At 49.5% G+C, this 15224-nt stretch overlaps 1 protein-coding gene across 1 annotated transcript; it reads left to right on the top strand.

The window, feature by feature from the left end:
* Nucleotides 1-1344: 1344 nt before the first annotated feature.
* On the top strand, nucleotides 1345-9605 carry syne3 (spectrin repeat containing, nuclear envelope family member 3). Its single transcript, XM_068752028.1, is given in 17 exon segments — nucleotides 1345-1485; nucleotides 1726-1898; nucleotides 2004-2313; nucleotides 2725-2880; nucleotides 3266-3625; nucleotides 3990-4126; nucleotides 4329-4503; nucleotides 4844-5026; nucleotides 5689-5832; nucleotides 5908-6042; nucleotides 6124-6289; nucleotides 6976-7171; nucleotides 7686-8118; nucleotides 8287-8427; nucleotides 8515-8700; nucleotides 9104-9157; nucleotides 9423-9605. Coding segments are annotated over 17 exon segments (3273 nt in total).
* The last annotated feature ends 5619 nt before the right edge of the window (nucleotides 9606-15224 follow it).

Below are 15224 nucleotides of genomic sequence, written 5' to 3'. Positions count from 1 at the left end.
CTCTGATCCACGCCGTCCGTCGCGCAGCTTCCTGGAAGTCCACAGAAAACAACACCGAGGAGGACGGAGCGGTAAATCCCGTTTATTGTCCCTCACTCGTACTTACGGTATAAATGCTGCTATCTAAAGGCTAACTGGCCCGTCACTATTCCGACTCTGTGGTACAGTAATAAGGACGATTTACCACAGATTACAGTTAGCATAAAGTTATCCATCAGGCTACAGTAATATATGAGGGCTACAGTTAGCATAAAGTTATCCATCAGGCTACTGTAATATATGAGGGCTACAGTTAGCATAAAGTTATCCATCAGGCTACTGTAATATATGAGGGCTACAGTTAGCATAAAGTTATCCATCAGGCTACTGTAATATATGAGGGCTACAGTTAGCATAAAGTTATTCACCGGGCTACTGTAATATATGATGGCTACAGTTAGCATAAAGTTATCCATCAGGCTACTGTAATATATGAGGGCTACAGTTAGCATAAAGTTATCCATCAGGCTACTGTAATATATGAGGGCTACAGTTAGCATAAAGTTATCCATCAGGCTACTGTAATATATGAGGGCTGCAGTTAGCATAAAGTTATCCATCAGGCTACTGTAATATATGAGGGCTACAGTTAGCATAAAGTTATCCACCGGGCTACAGTCATATAAATGGGCTGCAGTTAGCATGAAGTTATCCATCAGGCTACAGTAATATATGAGGGCTGCAGTTAGCATGAAGTTATCCATCAGGCTACTGTAATATAAATGGGCTGCAGTTGTCATATACAAGTGAATCTTCACCTTTTGCTAACGGAACGTTAGCGTGTGTGTAAATATTCATAAACGTCCTTGTATGACAATTGTGTACAGGAACCACAGTCAACAGATCGAGTGAAAATTAGCTTACTGCCAAACTAGAGGAGAAGAACCGTAAATCCGGAAATCGAAATCTATAGTTTTGGGCGGGTTCATTGTCATCAAAGGAAAATGCATCATTTGAGGTTGGTATAAATATTTGACATGCTTGTGGAGACATTCACAGTCCGGCCAGAAAGTTCTGAGCAATATAATGAAGAAGCTGTTTCATACAAGGAGCGTTTGTGTGGAAAGAATGTTGTGGTCGGGAGAAATTCGTCATTCAGTTTCATGGTCCTTTCCGGCTGTTTTCCCTCTAAGAGATGACGAGCCGGCGCTCCTCCTCTTCCTCCTCCTCCTCCTCTGAACCAGTTGGGCTGAGAGTTCTTAAATCAGCAACAGAGTGTCTCTCCTCCAAACTAACGTTTTGTGTTGCTGTTATTGTTATCAGTGAATGTCTGTGCTGTTTTCATTTTCAGACCCTGTGCCGATCATGAAACAGGAGCAGCAGGAGTTCATGGAGCGCCTGGAGGGGGCCCTCTCCTGGATGCATGCCACCCAGGACAGGCTGAGGGCCACAGACGACACACAGGGACCCCGTGATGCCCTCGAAGCCCGACTCCGAGAGACAGAAGTGAGACGATGGATGACTCACCGTTCTGCTTTAGTCGTCTGTTATTAGTGCCAGCGTGGGGCCCGCCGGAGGTTCTGGTGTGAAAGAGGCGGACTAACGGAGATCCGAATGCGTGTACCATGTAGTCAATCCGGAAATCTAAAAAGTGACAGGAAATGAAAAGCTTTTGCGTGAAATGCTTATGTTGTTGTTGTTTTTTTTACCGTGCAGCTATTCTGTGTTTATACTTTTCTGTTGTAGAAAATCCACCAGTCACAACATGAAGGTCGTGTGAAGCTGGACATGGCACTGGTGGCAGCAGGGAACCTTCTGACGGGCGACGATGAAGAGCTGAAGAACGACACGCACACAAAGCTCAAAGAGCTGAAGAGCCTGTGGGAGGAGACCTGCACCTACATCAGCCACTGTCACAGGTTTTAGTTTATTTCTATTTTAGGGTGTATAATGTTCTGCGTGCGGCACAGACGTAAATATTAGGCTACCCAAAAACTTGTCCTTGTGTGTTTAACCCCCCCCAGTCGGATTGAGTGGGTGTGGCTCCACTGGAGCGAGTACCTGAAGGCCCATGAAGAGTTCGAGCTGTGGTTGACCGGGCAGCAGCGCAGTCTGGACGTCAGGGTGGAGCATCAGCTGGGGTTGAAGGAGAAGCTCTGGCAGGTGGACCAGCAGAGGGTGGCGGTGAGCAACGTCCACAGCCAGGCGCCGCTGCTGGAGAGGCTGCTGGATGAGGCTGCAGCGCTGCACAACAGAACGCAAGACCCCAGCGTGGCGCCGCAGGCCCAAGAGAGGCTGCAGGGCGCCTACAGCGACGTCAGAAAGGGAGCTGAGGTGAGCCGGTCCAGCCACAGTCTGCTGTATGCCGGGTGTCAGAGGATGCAGCAGCAGGTGGCGTGCTCCTAGAAACGCCACATTCCTGCAGATAAATGTAAATATTATACAGGCCATTACATTCGTTGGTCGTTTTGTGGTTAATATCCATCACATGTTCACGTTCAAATCGGCTGGTAAAGTTGGAGTTTAGACTCCATATTGGAAAGTTCTGATTAAAATGGCGCCTTCGTGTTTCTTATGGGGTTGCTCTTACTGGAGACGTTGCCTTCCTGTCAGGAATCAGGCGGCAGAAGCAGCAGACATCAAAGACGCTGCAGATTCCCATGTTAGCCATCGAGACGTGTGCTTTGAATTCTGAACAGTGTGCTGCTAAAAAATGACCCCAGGCCGTGTCTCCTGCTGCGCCAGGAGCGCCTGTTGCTGCTTCAGGAGGTCGCCGGGGAGCACCGGGCGTACCAAGGCTGCGTTCAGCGGTTCCAGACGTGGCTGCTGTCAAAGAGCAAGGAACTGACTGAGCTGATGGAGCGGGAGGATCCAGCCGAGGACAAGCTCAAAGCCTTACAAGTGAGGCTCACTTCCTGTCGCGTATTTGTGGTCACCGAACCCGTCATTGTTGTTATTCTTCAGCAATGGGGAAAGGAATAATATTGTTTGGCGTTTTTTGATGAATACTCGCAGCTGTATAATCCACCCGACGACACCACCCAAATAAAAGAAATAAGGCAATTATATATAATAATAAATCGTTTAACGCTGCTAATTAAGTGTTGGGGAGAATCGGAGAGTCTTTCATTTGACATAAAATCATGCATTATTTTGCACTTGGAACATTTTTAATTTGCGTGGAACGGTTTCCCGTAGCTCTTGTTTTTATGTCCATGGGTTGGCATCCTTTTTTTTTTTTTTTTGCTGTAAACGCATTTGAATGTGTCTCCCTGTCCCGTTTCAGGCTCTGGACATCAGCGTGGTTCGTGAGGAGGACACCCTGCGGCGTATCGAGGGCGTGGCGGAGGCGGTGAGGGCGAACACGTCTCCTGCGGGCGCGGAGGTGGTGGTGGACGAGGCGGAGGAGTTGAGGCTGGGCTGGCAGAGGCTGAGGCAGGGCCTGTGTGAGGCCGAGGACGGCCTGCGCTCCAGCCTCGACTCCCACAGTCAGTACACGGCCCGGTGCCAGCGGCTCGGAGAGGACGTCGGATGCCTTCGGGTCCTGGTGCAGAACCTGGACCAGGAACTTGGGGCAAGCTGCCAGACTGAGGATCGTTCTAACTGCAGTGAAGATCAGTTGGTGGGCAAGTGGCGCAAATATATGGTAGGATGCTTGAACATTTCGGCGCAAAGCAAAACTACAAAACTACAAACACGACTCCGCCCGGTCAGCCCAACCCCATCGCTTCTCCTCTAACGGCGTTTCCATCCTGAAGTCATCCTGTCATTGTGCAGTTTTATCTGCTAGATTTCTTCCAGCTTGAAAACTTATTTGTTAAAAATATATATATATATATCGTTCTCTCACCCACTCGAGCGGGGACGGTATCTCGTCGTGATTGGTCTACTAAGTCGTGTGGGTGTGTTTTACGGACGGGCCTCTGCTGCCTCTCTGTGCCGCTGGATGATTATTTGGTTTCAGGTGGGGCTTGAGAGGTCTTCTCTTACGCTGCGTTTGCAATCTGCAGCTGATGAAGAATACTCTGGCAGGGGAGGAGTCCCAAGTGGAGCTTCTTAAAGCTCAACTCAAGGATCTGTTCCGGTTCTCGGAAGACTCGCGCCGTCTTTCAGACGACGTCCTCGCTGTTGTCAGAGAGCATCAGAGGTAATAAACGCTAAAAAGGTCTTTCCAGGTTGTGTGAAGTGTAAATGTTCTCCCCCGTCCCTGCGTGATTCTCCGGCTTCCTTCCACTTCCAAAAAATGTAATTTAGTTGTATTCCATATGGGAACAGACTTGAATGTGAAACAGTCCTCTAATAACCGTGTTTTAAATCGACCCCAGTCTCTGACGGTTCTCACGTTGCAGTGTGAAATGCCGAGTGACCAAGCAGTGCTCGGAGTCGGAGACGGCGCTGAGGCTCGTCCTCCAGGACCCGCTGCTGGTCTACGCCCAGTGGAGCCACGCCGCCTCGCAGGCGTTGGAGGCTTCTGCTGAGGTGGACGACTTCTCCAACATCGGCGTGCTGGTCCGGGACACGGAGGTGAAACACAAACGTTCTGTTTGGAATGAAAATGCTTCAGTGACAGCGTTCACTCGCCTTAGGAGAGTGGAGCATCGATGGTCGTATCGACTAATCACTGTCATCGTTACATTAACGACGCCTCCAGACAAAAGCTAATGTTGCCTCTACGGCTGAGGTGGAGACGCTCCTCTAAACGTGAGAACCTTTACACCCCTGGTTGGGTTCAAACCTCCTGAGCGTCCTGCTAAATGACCCGCCTCCTCTTAGTGCTCATGAATGAACAAAGACACACACACACACACAATTCTAGCAGGAAACCTGTCCATGCTTTGTCCTCCTTGTCTCTATTTTATATCAGCATCTGCTGAAGGACAGTGTCCAACTTCGGGAGCGGTTAGGACAACTGCAGGTTAAAGGAGAGCTGCTGAAGTCCGTGCTCGGTCCTGAGAGGTGGGACGGCCTGCAGGATGAGCTCAGCGCCGCGATCGGGAACCGAGAGCTGCTGCACGCGCAGTTGTTGCAGAGGAAGAGCAGACTGCAGGTATCGACAGCTTTGGTTTAACCGAGTTAATGCTGCCGTACCTCCAACATCATGACATCCTGTTAAAAGGCAAAAACAAAAGGTAGAATCATTTTACCTTCCGCTGCTACATTATCCAATCATGTACGACTCTCTAAATACACATGAGCAATTCCTCCACTTTTATAAAATAAAATAACTTGTCAGCAACATGTTGAACCGATCCGATACTTCTATAATATATTAACAAAAAAACAAAGACGAGTGAAAAACGGATCCAGGATGTCCATTATTTTTTATCTTAATCATAATATTTCAACATTTAACTCTTAAACAGAGCACTTCTGTGGCGTAGCTTCAACACTCAAGTAATAAATAAAATACTTGGACTTGGACTCTAGTGCTACAGGAAATGTTAAATACGAATATTTGAAATAAAATGAACAGCAGCTCAGTCGGCAGGTTTTTCTCTTCCGCACCGTAGTCGGACTCGCTTCAAGCTGCTTCCGTGTTTAGCCAGCATTCGACCAATAGCGTCACAGGAAGTGACGTCACGCCGCACGTCTCGGAACACTCGTATGTCGAGGTATTACTGCATTCTGGTACTCCGTTTGTTGTCTCCTCAGCAGCATGAGAAAGGGTCCTGTTATAAGTCATCGACTGTTTTTCTTCCCCCCCCCGAGGGCCTAATATCAAGAACCAAGGACTTTGTGGACGCCCATGAGTTGATTCTGTCCCAGCTGGCCAGTCTACAGAAGCGTCTGCGGGCAGTCGCCCCCCCCCAGCCTGATATACTAGCAAAGAAAAGCCAGTCGGAGCAGCTCAGGGTGAGTTCAGCTCCAGCTGCTGTACACAGCCGGATGGGGTTGTGAAACCAGACACTTTGGGGTTTGTGCGTTCAGGAGATCCAGAATGACCTGCAGGACTGTGAGGGACACGTCCAAACGCTGGAGACGCTGGTTTCTTCCAGTCAGAGCAACAGGACGCAACTTGAGAAGCTCTACTCAGACTGGAAACGACTACGCAAGGCGGTGACGGTAAGATGATACTACTAGTACTACTACTACTAGTACTACTGTGTGAAATGCCGTCATACAACGCCGTACCTCTGATTGCAGCTCAAGGTGAAGGAGAGCGAGGAGAGCATCGCGGAGCACGAGAGCTTCCGTGAAACCGTGTTGAACTTGGAGAAGTGGCTGATGGTCATGAAGCAGAAGATGGAGTCCTTCCACAGCCCGTCGGGGGGGTGGAGCCTCGAGGGCCGCCAGCGTGAAGCGGAGGCAAGTGTGTGTCTCTGAGCTCCTCCCTCCAGCCCGCATCGGAGCGTCATCGTGTTTCACAGCCGAGCTGAAGTCTTCATCCGAGTCTTCATCAGAGCAAAACCTTAAGTTAAGCGTTCATTTATCGTTCCTGCCAAACTCCACTTACATAAAATAGATCAATCAATGATTAAGAAAGTTTAATGATTATTTATTATCCCATACCCGTCAACTAATACGGTTTTCCCGTATTTTCGTACGTGGGAAAACCTGATTTTTGAGCAGCGCGGCGTGCTGCGAAAATTAAGTACAGGGAAATCTGTAAAAGCAGGAAAATAAAAACCGAAGCAGGGATTCTGACAATCCCAAAATGCTGAACGAAGCCGGGAAAGGAAATGTTGTCGCATCCATTTGCTGCTAGCAGACAAACTTCTCACTGTGCACTTCCGTTGGGGTCGGCAACAGGTGCGCAGAAGGATTTCCGTCACTTCTCAACCTGCGATTCTACTTTTGCTTCCTGCACAGTGTCTGTTATGACACTGATATGGCAGCAGTCTCATCAGCATGCGTTGATTCTCCGTGTCTGCATTTATGTAGATCGTGGGTGTGAAATGGAGCAGGCAGCGATGCCTTCTGTCCTCCCAGTCATGATGCCTTCTGTCCTCCCAGTCACGATGTCTTCTGTCCTCCCTGCTGCTTGTCCACAGGGAGCTCTCGGAGAGTTTCCGGAGAACGAGCTTCAGCTTCAGCAGTTGGAGGCGCGGGGTCGAGAGGTGCTGGAGAAGACTTCAGTCGAGGGCCAGGTCTATGTCCTCCGAGACATGAAGTACATCCAGGAGTCCTGGTTTACGTTGTACAACATGAGCCTCGATCTTCAGAGGTAGCTAATCAATGGGACGAGCGTTGGGTTATATAATCAATTAGTGATTGCTGGGCGTGATTTTTTGCATTTTCCGCCGGCGGGATTTGTCTCGCATACATTTCTCATTCATAACTCAAGAACTGGAGAAGGTGCCTTTTGCACGATTTGCAAAGATGAGCATCTTGTTTCAAGCATTTAGCGTTCAGATTCTAAAGACTCACTTCCTAGCAGCCTTTCTTCAGTGTTATAGTCTTGAGGATTTCATCAGCATTGCTCTTCATTCAGCTTGTCTGGTCGCGCTGGCTCCTCCCCTCAGCGGGGTTGTCCAATCGGCTCAGCGGCGGCTTCAGCCCCTCATCCTGCGATGGCCTGAAAAAACCCGTAATGCCACCGTTTCAGGATGGGAGCGCAGAGGAACCGTTTGAAACGGGGTTTAAGAAAATCCAGATGTTTGAATATGATCGATGAATGATTCACCAGAAATCACCATTTATGTGGGTATCACATTATAATCCCTTACACCTGAGAAGAACGGAAACACTCTTTCACTCTGTCCCAGGCTGCTGGACGAGTCCAGAGAGCCGACGGACACATGGAGGGTTGGAGGCGCAGACAAAACCGAAGCCCTCGGTCCAGCCAGGGCAGGAAGCGCCGTCAGAGACCGTCAGCAGAACGAGGCAACGGGGGGCTATGGAGCCTCGGCTACTTCTGGGCACGGCAGAGGAGGAAGCCTGTACAAGGAGGCGACGGGCCAGGGCGGATGGCTGGAGGGCCGCGGAGGAGAACTTCCTGTCCAGGAAGGCAGTTCCAGAGCAGAGCAGGTCTCGATTGATGATGACGTTGTTGATGGCAGCATCCTCAGCGGAGTTAAAGGAGCAGCGCTGGTTCCTTCAGCTGTTGGCTCTGAAGAAGACGCCGTGGATACAGGCGGGGGAGGAGGAGGAGGCGGCTTTATGTTCAGAAGAAGCCCCGCCCAGATGCAGCATCCGACGGTACGTCCGTGGAGCTTCTCAGCAAAGATGTTTCTCCTAAACCGGGTTTCGGATTCGAGTCGGAACAGTCCACACATCAGCTCGGGGTCCAGCCCCATTCAAAAAAGCAGCTGCTGGCTCGTTTGTCGTGTTGCGTAAGAGCTTTCTCATTAGTTTGGGCTTTCACAGGGAGGCCCAGGAGAGTCCGAGTCCAGGAGGCGCGAGTTTGAGTCCTGGCTGTCCAAACAGAATGAGCTGCTCTCGGAAATCCTCACCATGGCAGAAACACTCGATGCCAAAGAGCTGAAGATGGGACGGAACCGTCTCAAGGTGAGCTCCTGGTAATATCAGGAGGCGTGGTCTGGCAGACGGGCGTGGCGTTCTAGCAGACACTTTAAGGCTCTGTCCCGGTTGCAGGCTCTGAGGGCCGGAGTCGCCCGGGGTCAGGAGCAGTTCCAGCTGCTGATCCAGGACGGTCCAAACAGGGGGTCGAGCTCTGGGCCGGCAGAAGACGCGTGTCTGGAGGAAGTTCGCTACCGCTGGATGCTGTACAAATCCAAACTGAAGGACGTGGGGGACGTCAGGGCGAGGACCAGCGTCAAGGTGAGGAAACTGTCCTCCGTGTGTCGGCGCCGTTAGAGTCTCTGACGGCTGCATCTCATGCGCTGCTTGGTCTCTTCCACATGGTGGCAGCATAACGCACGCAATAGCCTGTCGCTCCTCTGGGAGAGAGCCTCAGTAAACTCAGTACAACATGCAAACATGGTGGAGCCCACCAGTTCTACCGAGGCCTACAGGACCCCCCCACAGAGTCGAGTCAGTGGCGCGGTCCAACATTGTGGAGCCCACCAGCCCTACAGGACCCCCCCACAGAGTCGAGTCCGTGGCGCGGCCCTGTAGAAGTCAGTGTGGTTCCAGAGGAGTACCAGCATGTAGCACCGCACCGAGGCCGTTTCGAGTACAACCAACAATTTTAACTTGATTTGGATGTTTCCCGTCTGTGCAGAAGGTCCAAGCCAAACGAGAGGAGCCCGGCGGCGTGGCGGCAGCGGTTCAGAAGGTAAGACCAACACTGGAATCAGAGTTCTGCTGCTCTCAGACGTAAACGCAGCCGCCGCCCCCGTGCTACGAGGCTTAGCTAGTGAGTGTAGCTCAGTGACAGACGGCATTCAGTAGTCCAGTTTACTGATCTGCTATCCCACTAGCGCTGGTTGCCCTCGGATACGCACTGTTGACTGTGAGAATGAGCTTTTTGGAGACGCCGGCGTGGTTCACCTTCAGGGCTTTGAACGGCGCTCCATATTTGCGTGTCCCTGTCGTTGCAGAAGCCCGGGTTGCTGCAGCGGGTGTGTCGCCTGGCGTTTCCTCTGTGGCTCCTCCTCCTGGCTCTGCTGCTGCTGGCCTTTCTGCTGCCCCTCATGGACCGGGGCGGCAGCTGCTCCCTCTCCAACAACTTCGCCAGGTCCTTCAGCATCATGCTCCGTTACGACGGCCCGCCGCCTACGTAGCACATCCGCTCCGACGGGACGGGGCCGCGGGGCCGAACGCGCTCTCCGACTGGGACCGACGTTGACACATTTTCATCTGCTCGGCCGCATTTCAATGAGAAGTCGGCTTAAGTTTCTTATTCCACCAAACAGTTGGAGGATATTTAGTTTCAACGTGATTCCGTGGAGCTTTTCTTTCCAACATGAATCATCGATAATCACAGGGTCGAACGTGAGAACTTGTCTGTCCCCACCTGTTTTCGGGGGTCTTATAATTTCAGGTCTGTCACCCAACTGTCCGTTGTCACGGACTGAAGGCTCAGATGAGCTGCTAACTGGACTTGAAGATCTAAAACGTGGTTTCTATAGACACAAAAGACCGTTTCTCTCAAATGTTGTTCACAAATCTGCCTCATCTGTTCCCGACATTTGAGCGAAATGGTCTTTTATATTTGTGTTCGGTGTGCGTCAAACGGCATCGGGCGAACGTCGCTCCAGTAGGACTACAAGTCCCATGCTCTCGCTGAGCATGTCGGAACGCCACATTTCCTGTCTCAGTTTAAACGTGCTCTCAGAGATGCGCAGAAAAACACGACAAACATTACCGATGCGATTCTAAATATGAGGGTTGACTTGTGCCGCGTTGGTTCAAGCGTCGACCCCTTCGACCGCCGCCGCCGTGCGAGAGCACGCACACGTGGCTAAACTCGGTGTGTTGGCCATGCAAATTAAGGCATTGCGTCTTTTTCTACATTAATTCCTCGTTTGCGCACGTTGCGTTTCAGTGGAAATGTGTTCGTTCCAGTAGCAGCACAGACGGCATCAGATAATCATGAGGCTTCCTTGGGCTAGCAGTTCCACGACCAAGTTAAATATTAGCTTTAGCCGTGCCTTGAGCTAACGATGCATGGCGCGCTGAGCCGCTGGAGAGGCGCCATCACGCCGCTGCCTGATTGGCTCGGGCCAACTCGATTGTGCATCCATTCACGCTTTAATGCAACAGATGAAGTGAGGACCGAAGGAGCAGTTTATTATGCAAATGTAGTCACGGAGTCTGTTTTCATGACTGTAATGCGTCCAGTAAGAATAGCTTCATGTTTATAAGAGCCTGTATTTAACCAGTATTGTTTTACATAATAAAATATCGAGGTATTCTTGAAATCTGTAGTTTCCTGTCTTGTTCCACTGTATTACCGAAATCAATGTAAAATAGATGTACTCTGAATAGAATAGAATAGAAATACTTTATTTATCCCAGACCTGAGAAATTATTATCTATACGATAAAAAGTTGGGATTATTTGCGACGTGTCAAATGCACCCTGGCGACATCTACAGACCATAATATGAGGACCATTGGCCCAGTTGGTGCTCGTGGATAGCCTTGTACATGTACTTGTACGAGCTGTGCTGCAATCTGGAGCTTGCGCTCTGCCAAATGCATAGAGCCAGAAAAACTGAGTAGCGCAGTCTTCATACAGGATGAGTCGGGGTGGGGGGGGGGGGGGGGGTATAGCTTCTGTACCAGTGATGCTCAGATCTGGCTTCATTCATCTTTATGATGAAAGTGGAATGATGAAAACGGTGAATTGGTCGTGCATGTAGCTGAGGAAATGAGATGAGGGATTTTGTTTAATATTCAAATTACATTTATGTTGTCCTTGGTCTGGAATTTGAGCAGCTAAGTCGGGGTTGATGTTTACAAAAGAATTGTTGAATTTGTTTACAATGCTGCTTATATTCTGATCATTTTCACCATTTACAGGTAGAAATCAGGATATGTCGGTCTTGAGTAGCCTTTTTTAAATAAACTATTCAATGTTTCCCACGTTCCTTTTATGTTGTCTTTATTTCCATTTCTTTCTTATAATACAGCTGTTTACTGGTTCTTATAATGTATGTTAATTTATTCCTGTACTTCTTATATCTTTGATCCATTTCTATTGTCTTTACTTTAATAAATAATTTATAAAGATAGTTTTTCTTTTTGCGGGCATTTAATATTCCTTTTGTGAGCCAAGGGCTTCTTTCTACTGTATTCCTTGGCTGGACAGTAGTTATCATGCAACATGGTGAATATATCTAAAAATGTACTATAGGCACCGTCCACACCAGATTTATTATAAACTGCACCCCAATCCTGGTGGGCTAAACTATCGTTTAGTGCAGTTATAGTTCGTTTAAACTTTGTTTTCATGTTGTCTTTTGATTTTGCAAAACACTCGTACAGAGTAAAAACAGGTAAATGGTCAGTGATGTCACAAATAATGAAACCGCTGGTGCCCTGATTTCCCATAATATTCGTAAAGATGTTGTCAATGATTGTTGCACTATGTGAAGTTGTTCTGCTAGGTTTCTCTATTGCTGGATAGAGACAAACTACATTGTATCAATGAAATCATCAATCGTATTTAGTTTAGATGGATTTAACAAGTCAATGTTAAAATCACCACAGGAAATGTTTTTTGGGTTCCTCTAGCTCTTCCGGGGGGATCCCGAGGCGTTCCCAGGCCAGCCGAGAGACATAGTCTCTCCAGCTTGTCCTGGGTCTTCCCCGTGGTCTCCTTCCAGTGGGACGTGCCCTGAACACCTCACCAGGGAGGCGTTCAGGAGGCATCCTAAATAGGTGCCCGAGCCACCTCATCTGGCTCCTCTCAACGCGGAGGAGCAGCGGCTCTACTCCGAGCTCCTCCCGGATGACTGAGCTTCTCACCCTATCTCTAAGGGAGAGCCCAGACACCCTACGGAGGAAGCTTATTTCAGCCGCTTGTACCCGCGATCTCGTTCTTTTGGTCGCTACCCAAAGCTCCGTGACCATAGGTGAGGGTAGGAACGAAGATCGACCGGTGAAACTACAAGTTCCTCTCGCAGCTCGTACCCACAGGCCGGCACTTTGCCGCGATGACTAAGCGAGCGAGTTGAGTTCCATTCCTGAAGGGACAGATGCACCTTTACAATCCAGTGTGCCCTGTTCTCTGGGTGTTGCAGCACCCAGAGAACATAGGGGCCACATGCCAAAGAACTAGCCCAGGGTCCCAGAGCTGTCACGGGGGCTGGGCCGGACTGGACGCTCTGAACAGGCACGACACAGGATGCGGGTTTGAGCTGTTTTAACAGCCCACTAAGGAGCGATGAACTTCAGGAGGAAGGACTTGATGAATTCGCCAGAATCCAGCTGGAGTCCCAAGACGAGCTGGGAGGGCGTCGGCAGGGAGGCACCGCAGAAATGCCGGGGAGACTGCACAGGAACAGGCTGTGGCGTGGAGCCAGGAAGACAACAAACACGTGGGGTCAGGAACTCTGGGAGACGCTGTCGATCCGGCAAGGCGTGGGGCAAGAGCCAGAGTCTTTATTGGGGCAAGTGAGGAGACGAGGCTCAATTGGAACCAGCTGCGCAGGGCCACTCCTGCGCCATCCAGCTCAGCCCCGCCCCCTGCTCCTCCTGCTCCAGCTCGGATATAGAGGGAGAGACACACACATCATAGGGAACAGGATCCCGACAAGAGCGGTAATTCCAGGAACAGTTGGCGAGATCAGAAGCAGTTATCGCCATGTCTTTGGCCAAATTTGCAGTCGACCTTTCTGTTAAGAACGGATGTTCTTCACATTGGTGTTCTTGGGCTTCCTTCAGAAAGTTCCTCTCTTTGTCAATTATCAGAGATGGGATCTCTGTACACTTGGGAACAGGTGGTTTCCCGATGGCAAGAGGGTCAAACACTCTTGAAGGTGATGCCATCGCAGCTAACCTGGACTCCTGTGAGTGATTATTCAGGTCGTCGTTGAGATCAGCCGTTATCTCCATGTCTTTGTCCCAATTTGCAGTCGACCTTTCTGCTAAGAACATCTGTTCTTGGGCTTCCTTCAGAAAGTTCCTCTCTTCGTCAATTATCAGAGGTGTGATCTCTGTACACTTGGGAACAGGTGGTTTCCGGATGGCAAGAGGGTCAAACACTCTTGAAGGTGATGCCATCGCAGCTAACCTGTGATTAGCTAACCTGAACTCCTGTGAGTGATTATTCAGGTCGTCGTCTGGAAAGGGCATCTCCACCTTTATTGGTCTAATTGTCCTCGTTCCATGGTTCTTGGGCTTCCCAATAGGAGGGAAACATGCATGCACGTCGGTGTGTAGTTTGTGTGTTCCTTTGGGAACACCAGCTGCTTTCCAGATGGCAGAAGGGGCAGACGTTTTTGTCCCATGGTTCCTGGGCTGCCCAAAAGGAGGGAGACATTCATGCACGTCGGTGTGTAGTTTGTGTGTTCTTTTGGGAACACCAGGTGCTTTCCAGATGGCAGAAGGGGCAGACGCTTTTGTCCCATGGTTCCTGGGCTGCCCAATAGGAGGGAGACATTCATGCACATTGATGCGTGGCAGCTTCAGCCACGCCTGTTTTTCTCTGGTGGCGATGGTTTCCTCCTTCAACCCACACTGCTTTTCCTTGCACTTCTGCAGGTACTGAGGGACTTCCCCATAACCCCTTATCTTAACGTCAGCCGTATTAGCATGTGTCGTCTTTGGTGTTATAAACACCTGTTCTCGGGCTTCCTTCAGAAAGTTCTTCTTTTTGCGAATTATTGGTGTGATCTCTGTATGCTTGGGAACAGGTGGTTTTCTGATGGCAGAAGGGGCAGACACTTTTGTCCCATGGTTCCTGGGCTGCCCAGAAGGAGGGAGACATTCAGGCACATTGATGCGTGGTAGCTTCAGCCCCGCCTGTTTTTCTCTGGTGGCGATGGTTTCCTCCTTCAACCCACACTGCTTTTCCTTGCACTTCAGCAGGTACTGAGGGACTTCCCCATAACCCCTTATCTTAATGTCAGCCGTATTAGCATGTGTCGTCTTTGGTGTTATAAACACCTGTTCTTGGGTTTCCTTCAGAAAGTTCTTCTTTTTGCGAATTATTGGTGTGATCTCTGTATGCTTGGGAACAGGTGGTTTTCTGATGGCAAGAGGGTCAAACCCTCTCGAAGGCAATATCATCTCAGGTAACTTGAAGTCCTTTGAATGTTTCTTCAGGAAGTTGAGTGGGTTGGGCTTCTCTCCCTTTGGTGGTCCCATCATCCTCATGTCACGTATTTTCGGCGGACAGACAGTGTTGGGAACACATGGTTTAACCCGAGGTTTAGACAATGCCAGCTCGGGTAATTTGCGCTCCAAGTGCGTTAATGGCCTTCTGTTGGTCAGCATTTCCTCGATCGCAGAAAAAGCAGGTTTCCCAGTTGTCAACATGCCCAAATATAAGAAATGTAGCCTGCAAAGATCAAAGGGCATTTGATCACACTTGAAAGATAAAGTTGGCTTTGATGTTCCTCCCAAAGCACCTGTGGCTTTGTTCTATTGAATCTGAATCTGAAGAAATCCATCCAGAGTACCTTAAGGCCTTGGATGTTGTCGGACTGTTGTGGTTGACACGACTTTGCAGCATCGCATTGACATCCATGGCAGTGTGAATGAATGAATGAATATATTTATTCATTCACACCAACAAACATAAACCCGCATTAAACTAAACTTCTAGACATGAACGGAAAAGAGATTGAATAGATTAGATCCTGCTGACTTATTTCAAGTATTTTTTTGTCAAAATCAGAATCTGTTCCATTCATGTCAGTATTCTGGACAAAGGCCTTGCTTTTCCACCTT

This window comes from Brachionichthys hirsutus, chromosome 18, assembly GCF_040956055.1.
Source record: "Brachionichthys hirsutus isolate HB-005 chromosome 18, CSIRO-AGI_Bhir_v1, whole genome shotgun sequence".
Lineage (NCBI taxonomy): Eukaryota > Metazoa > Chordata > Actinopteri > Lophiiformes > Brachionichthyidae > Brachionichthys > Brachionichthys hirsutus.
Note: the sequence above shows the minus strand (reverse complement) of the source record. Positions and strands in the feature narration are given on the sequence as shown.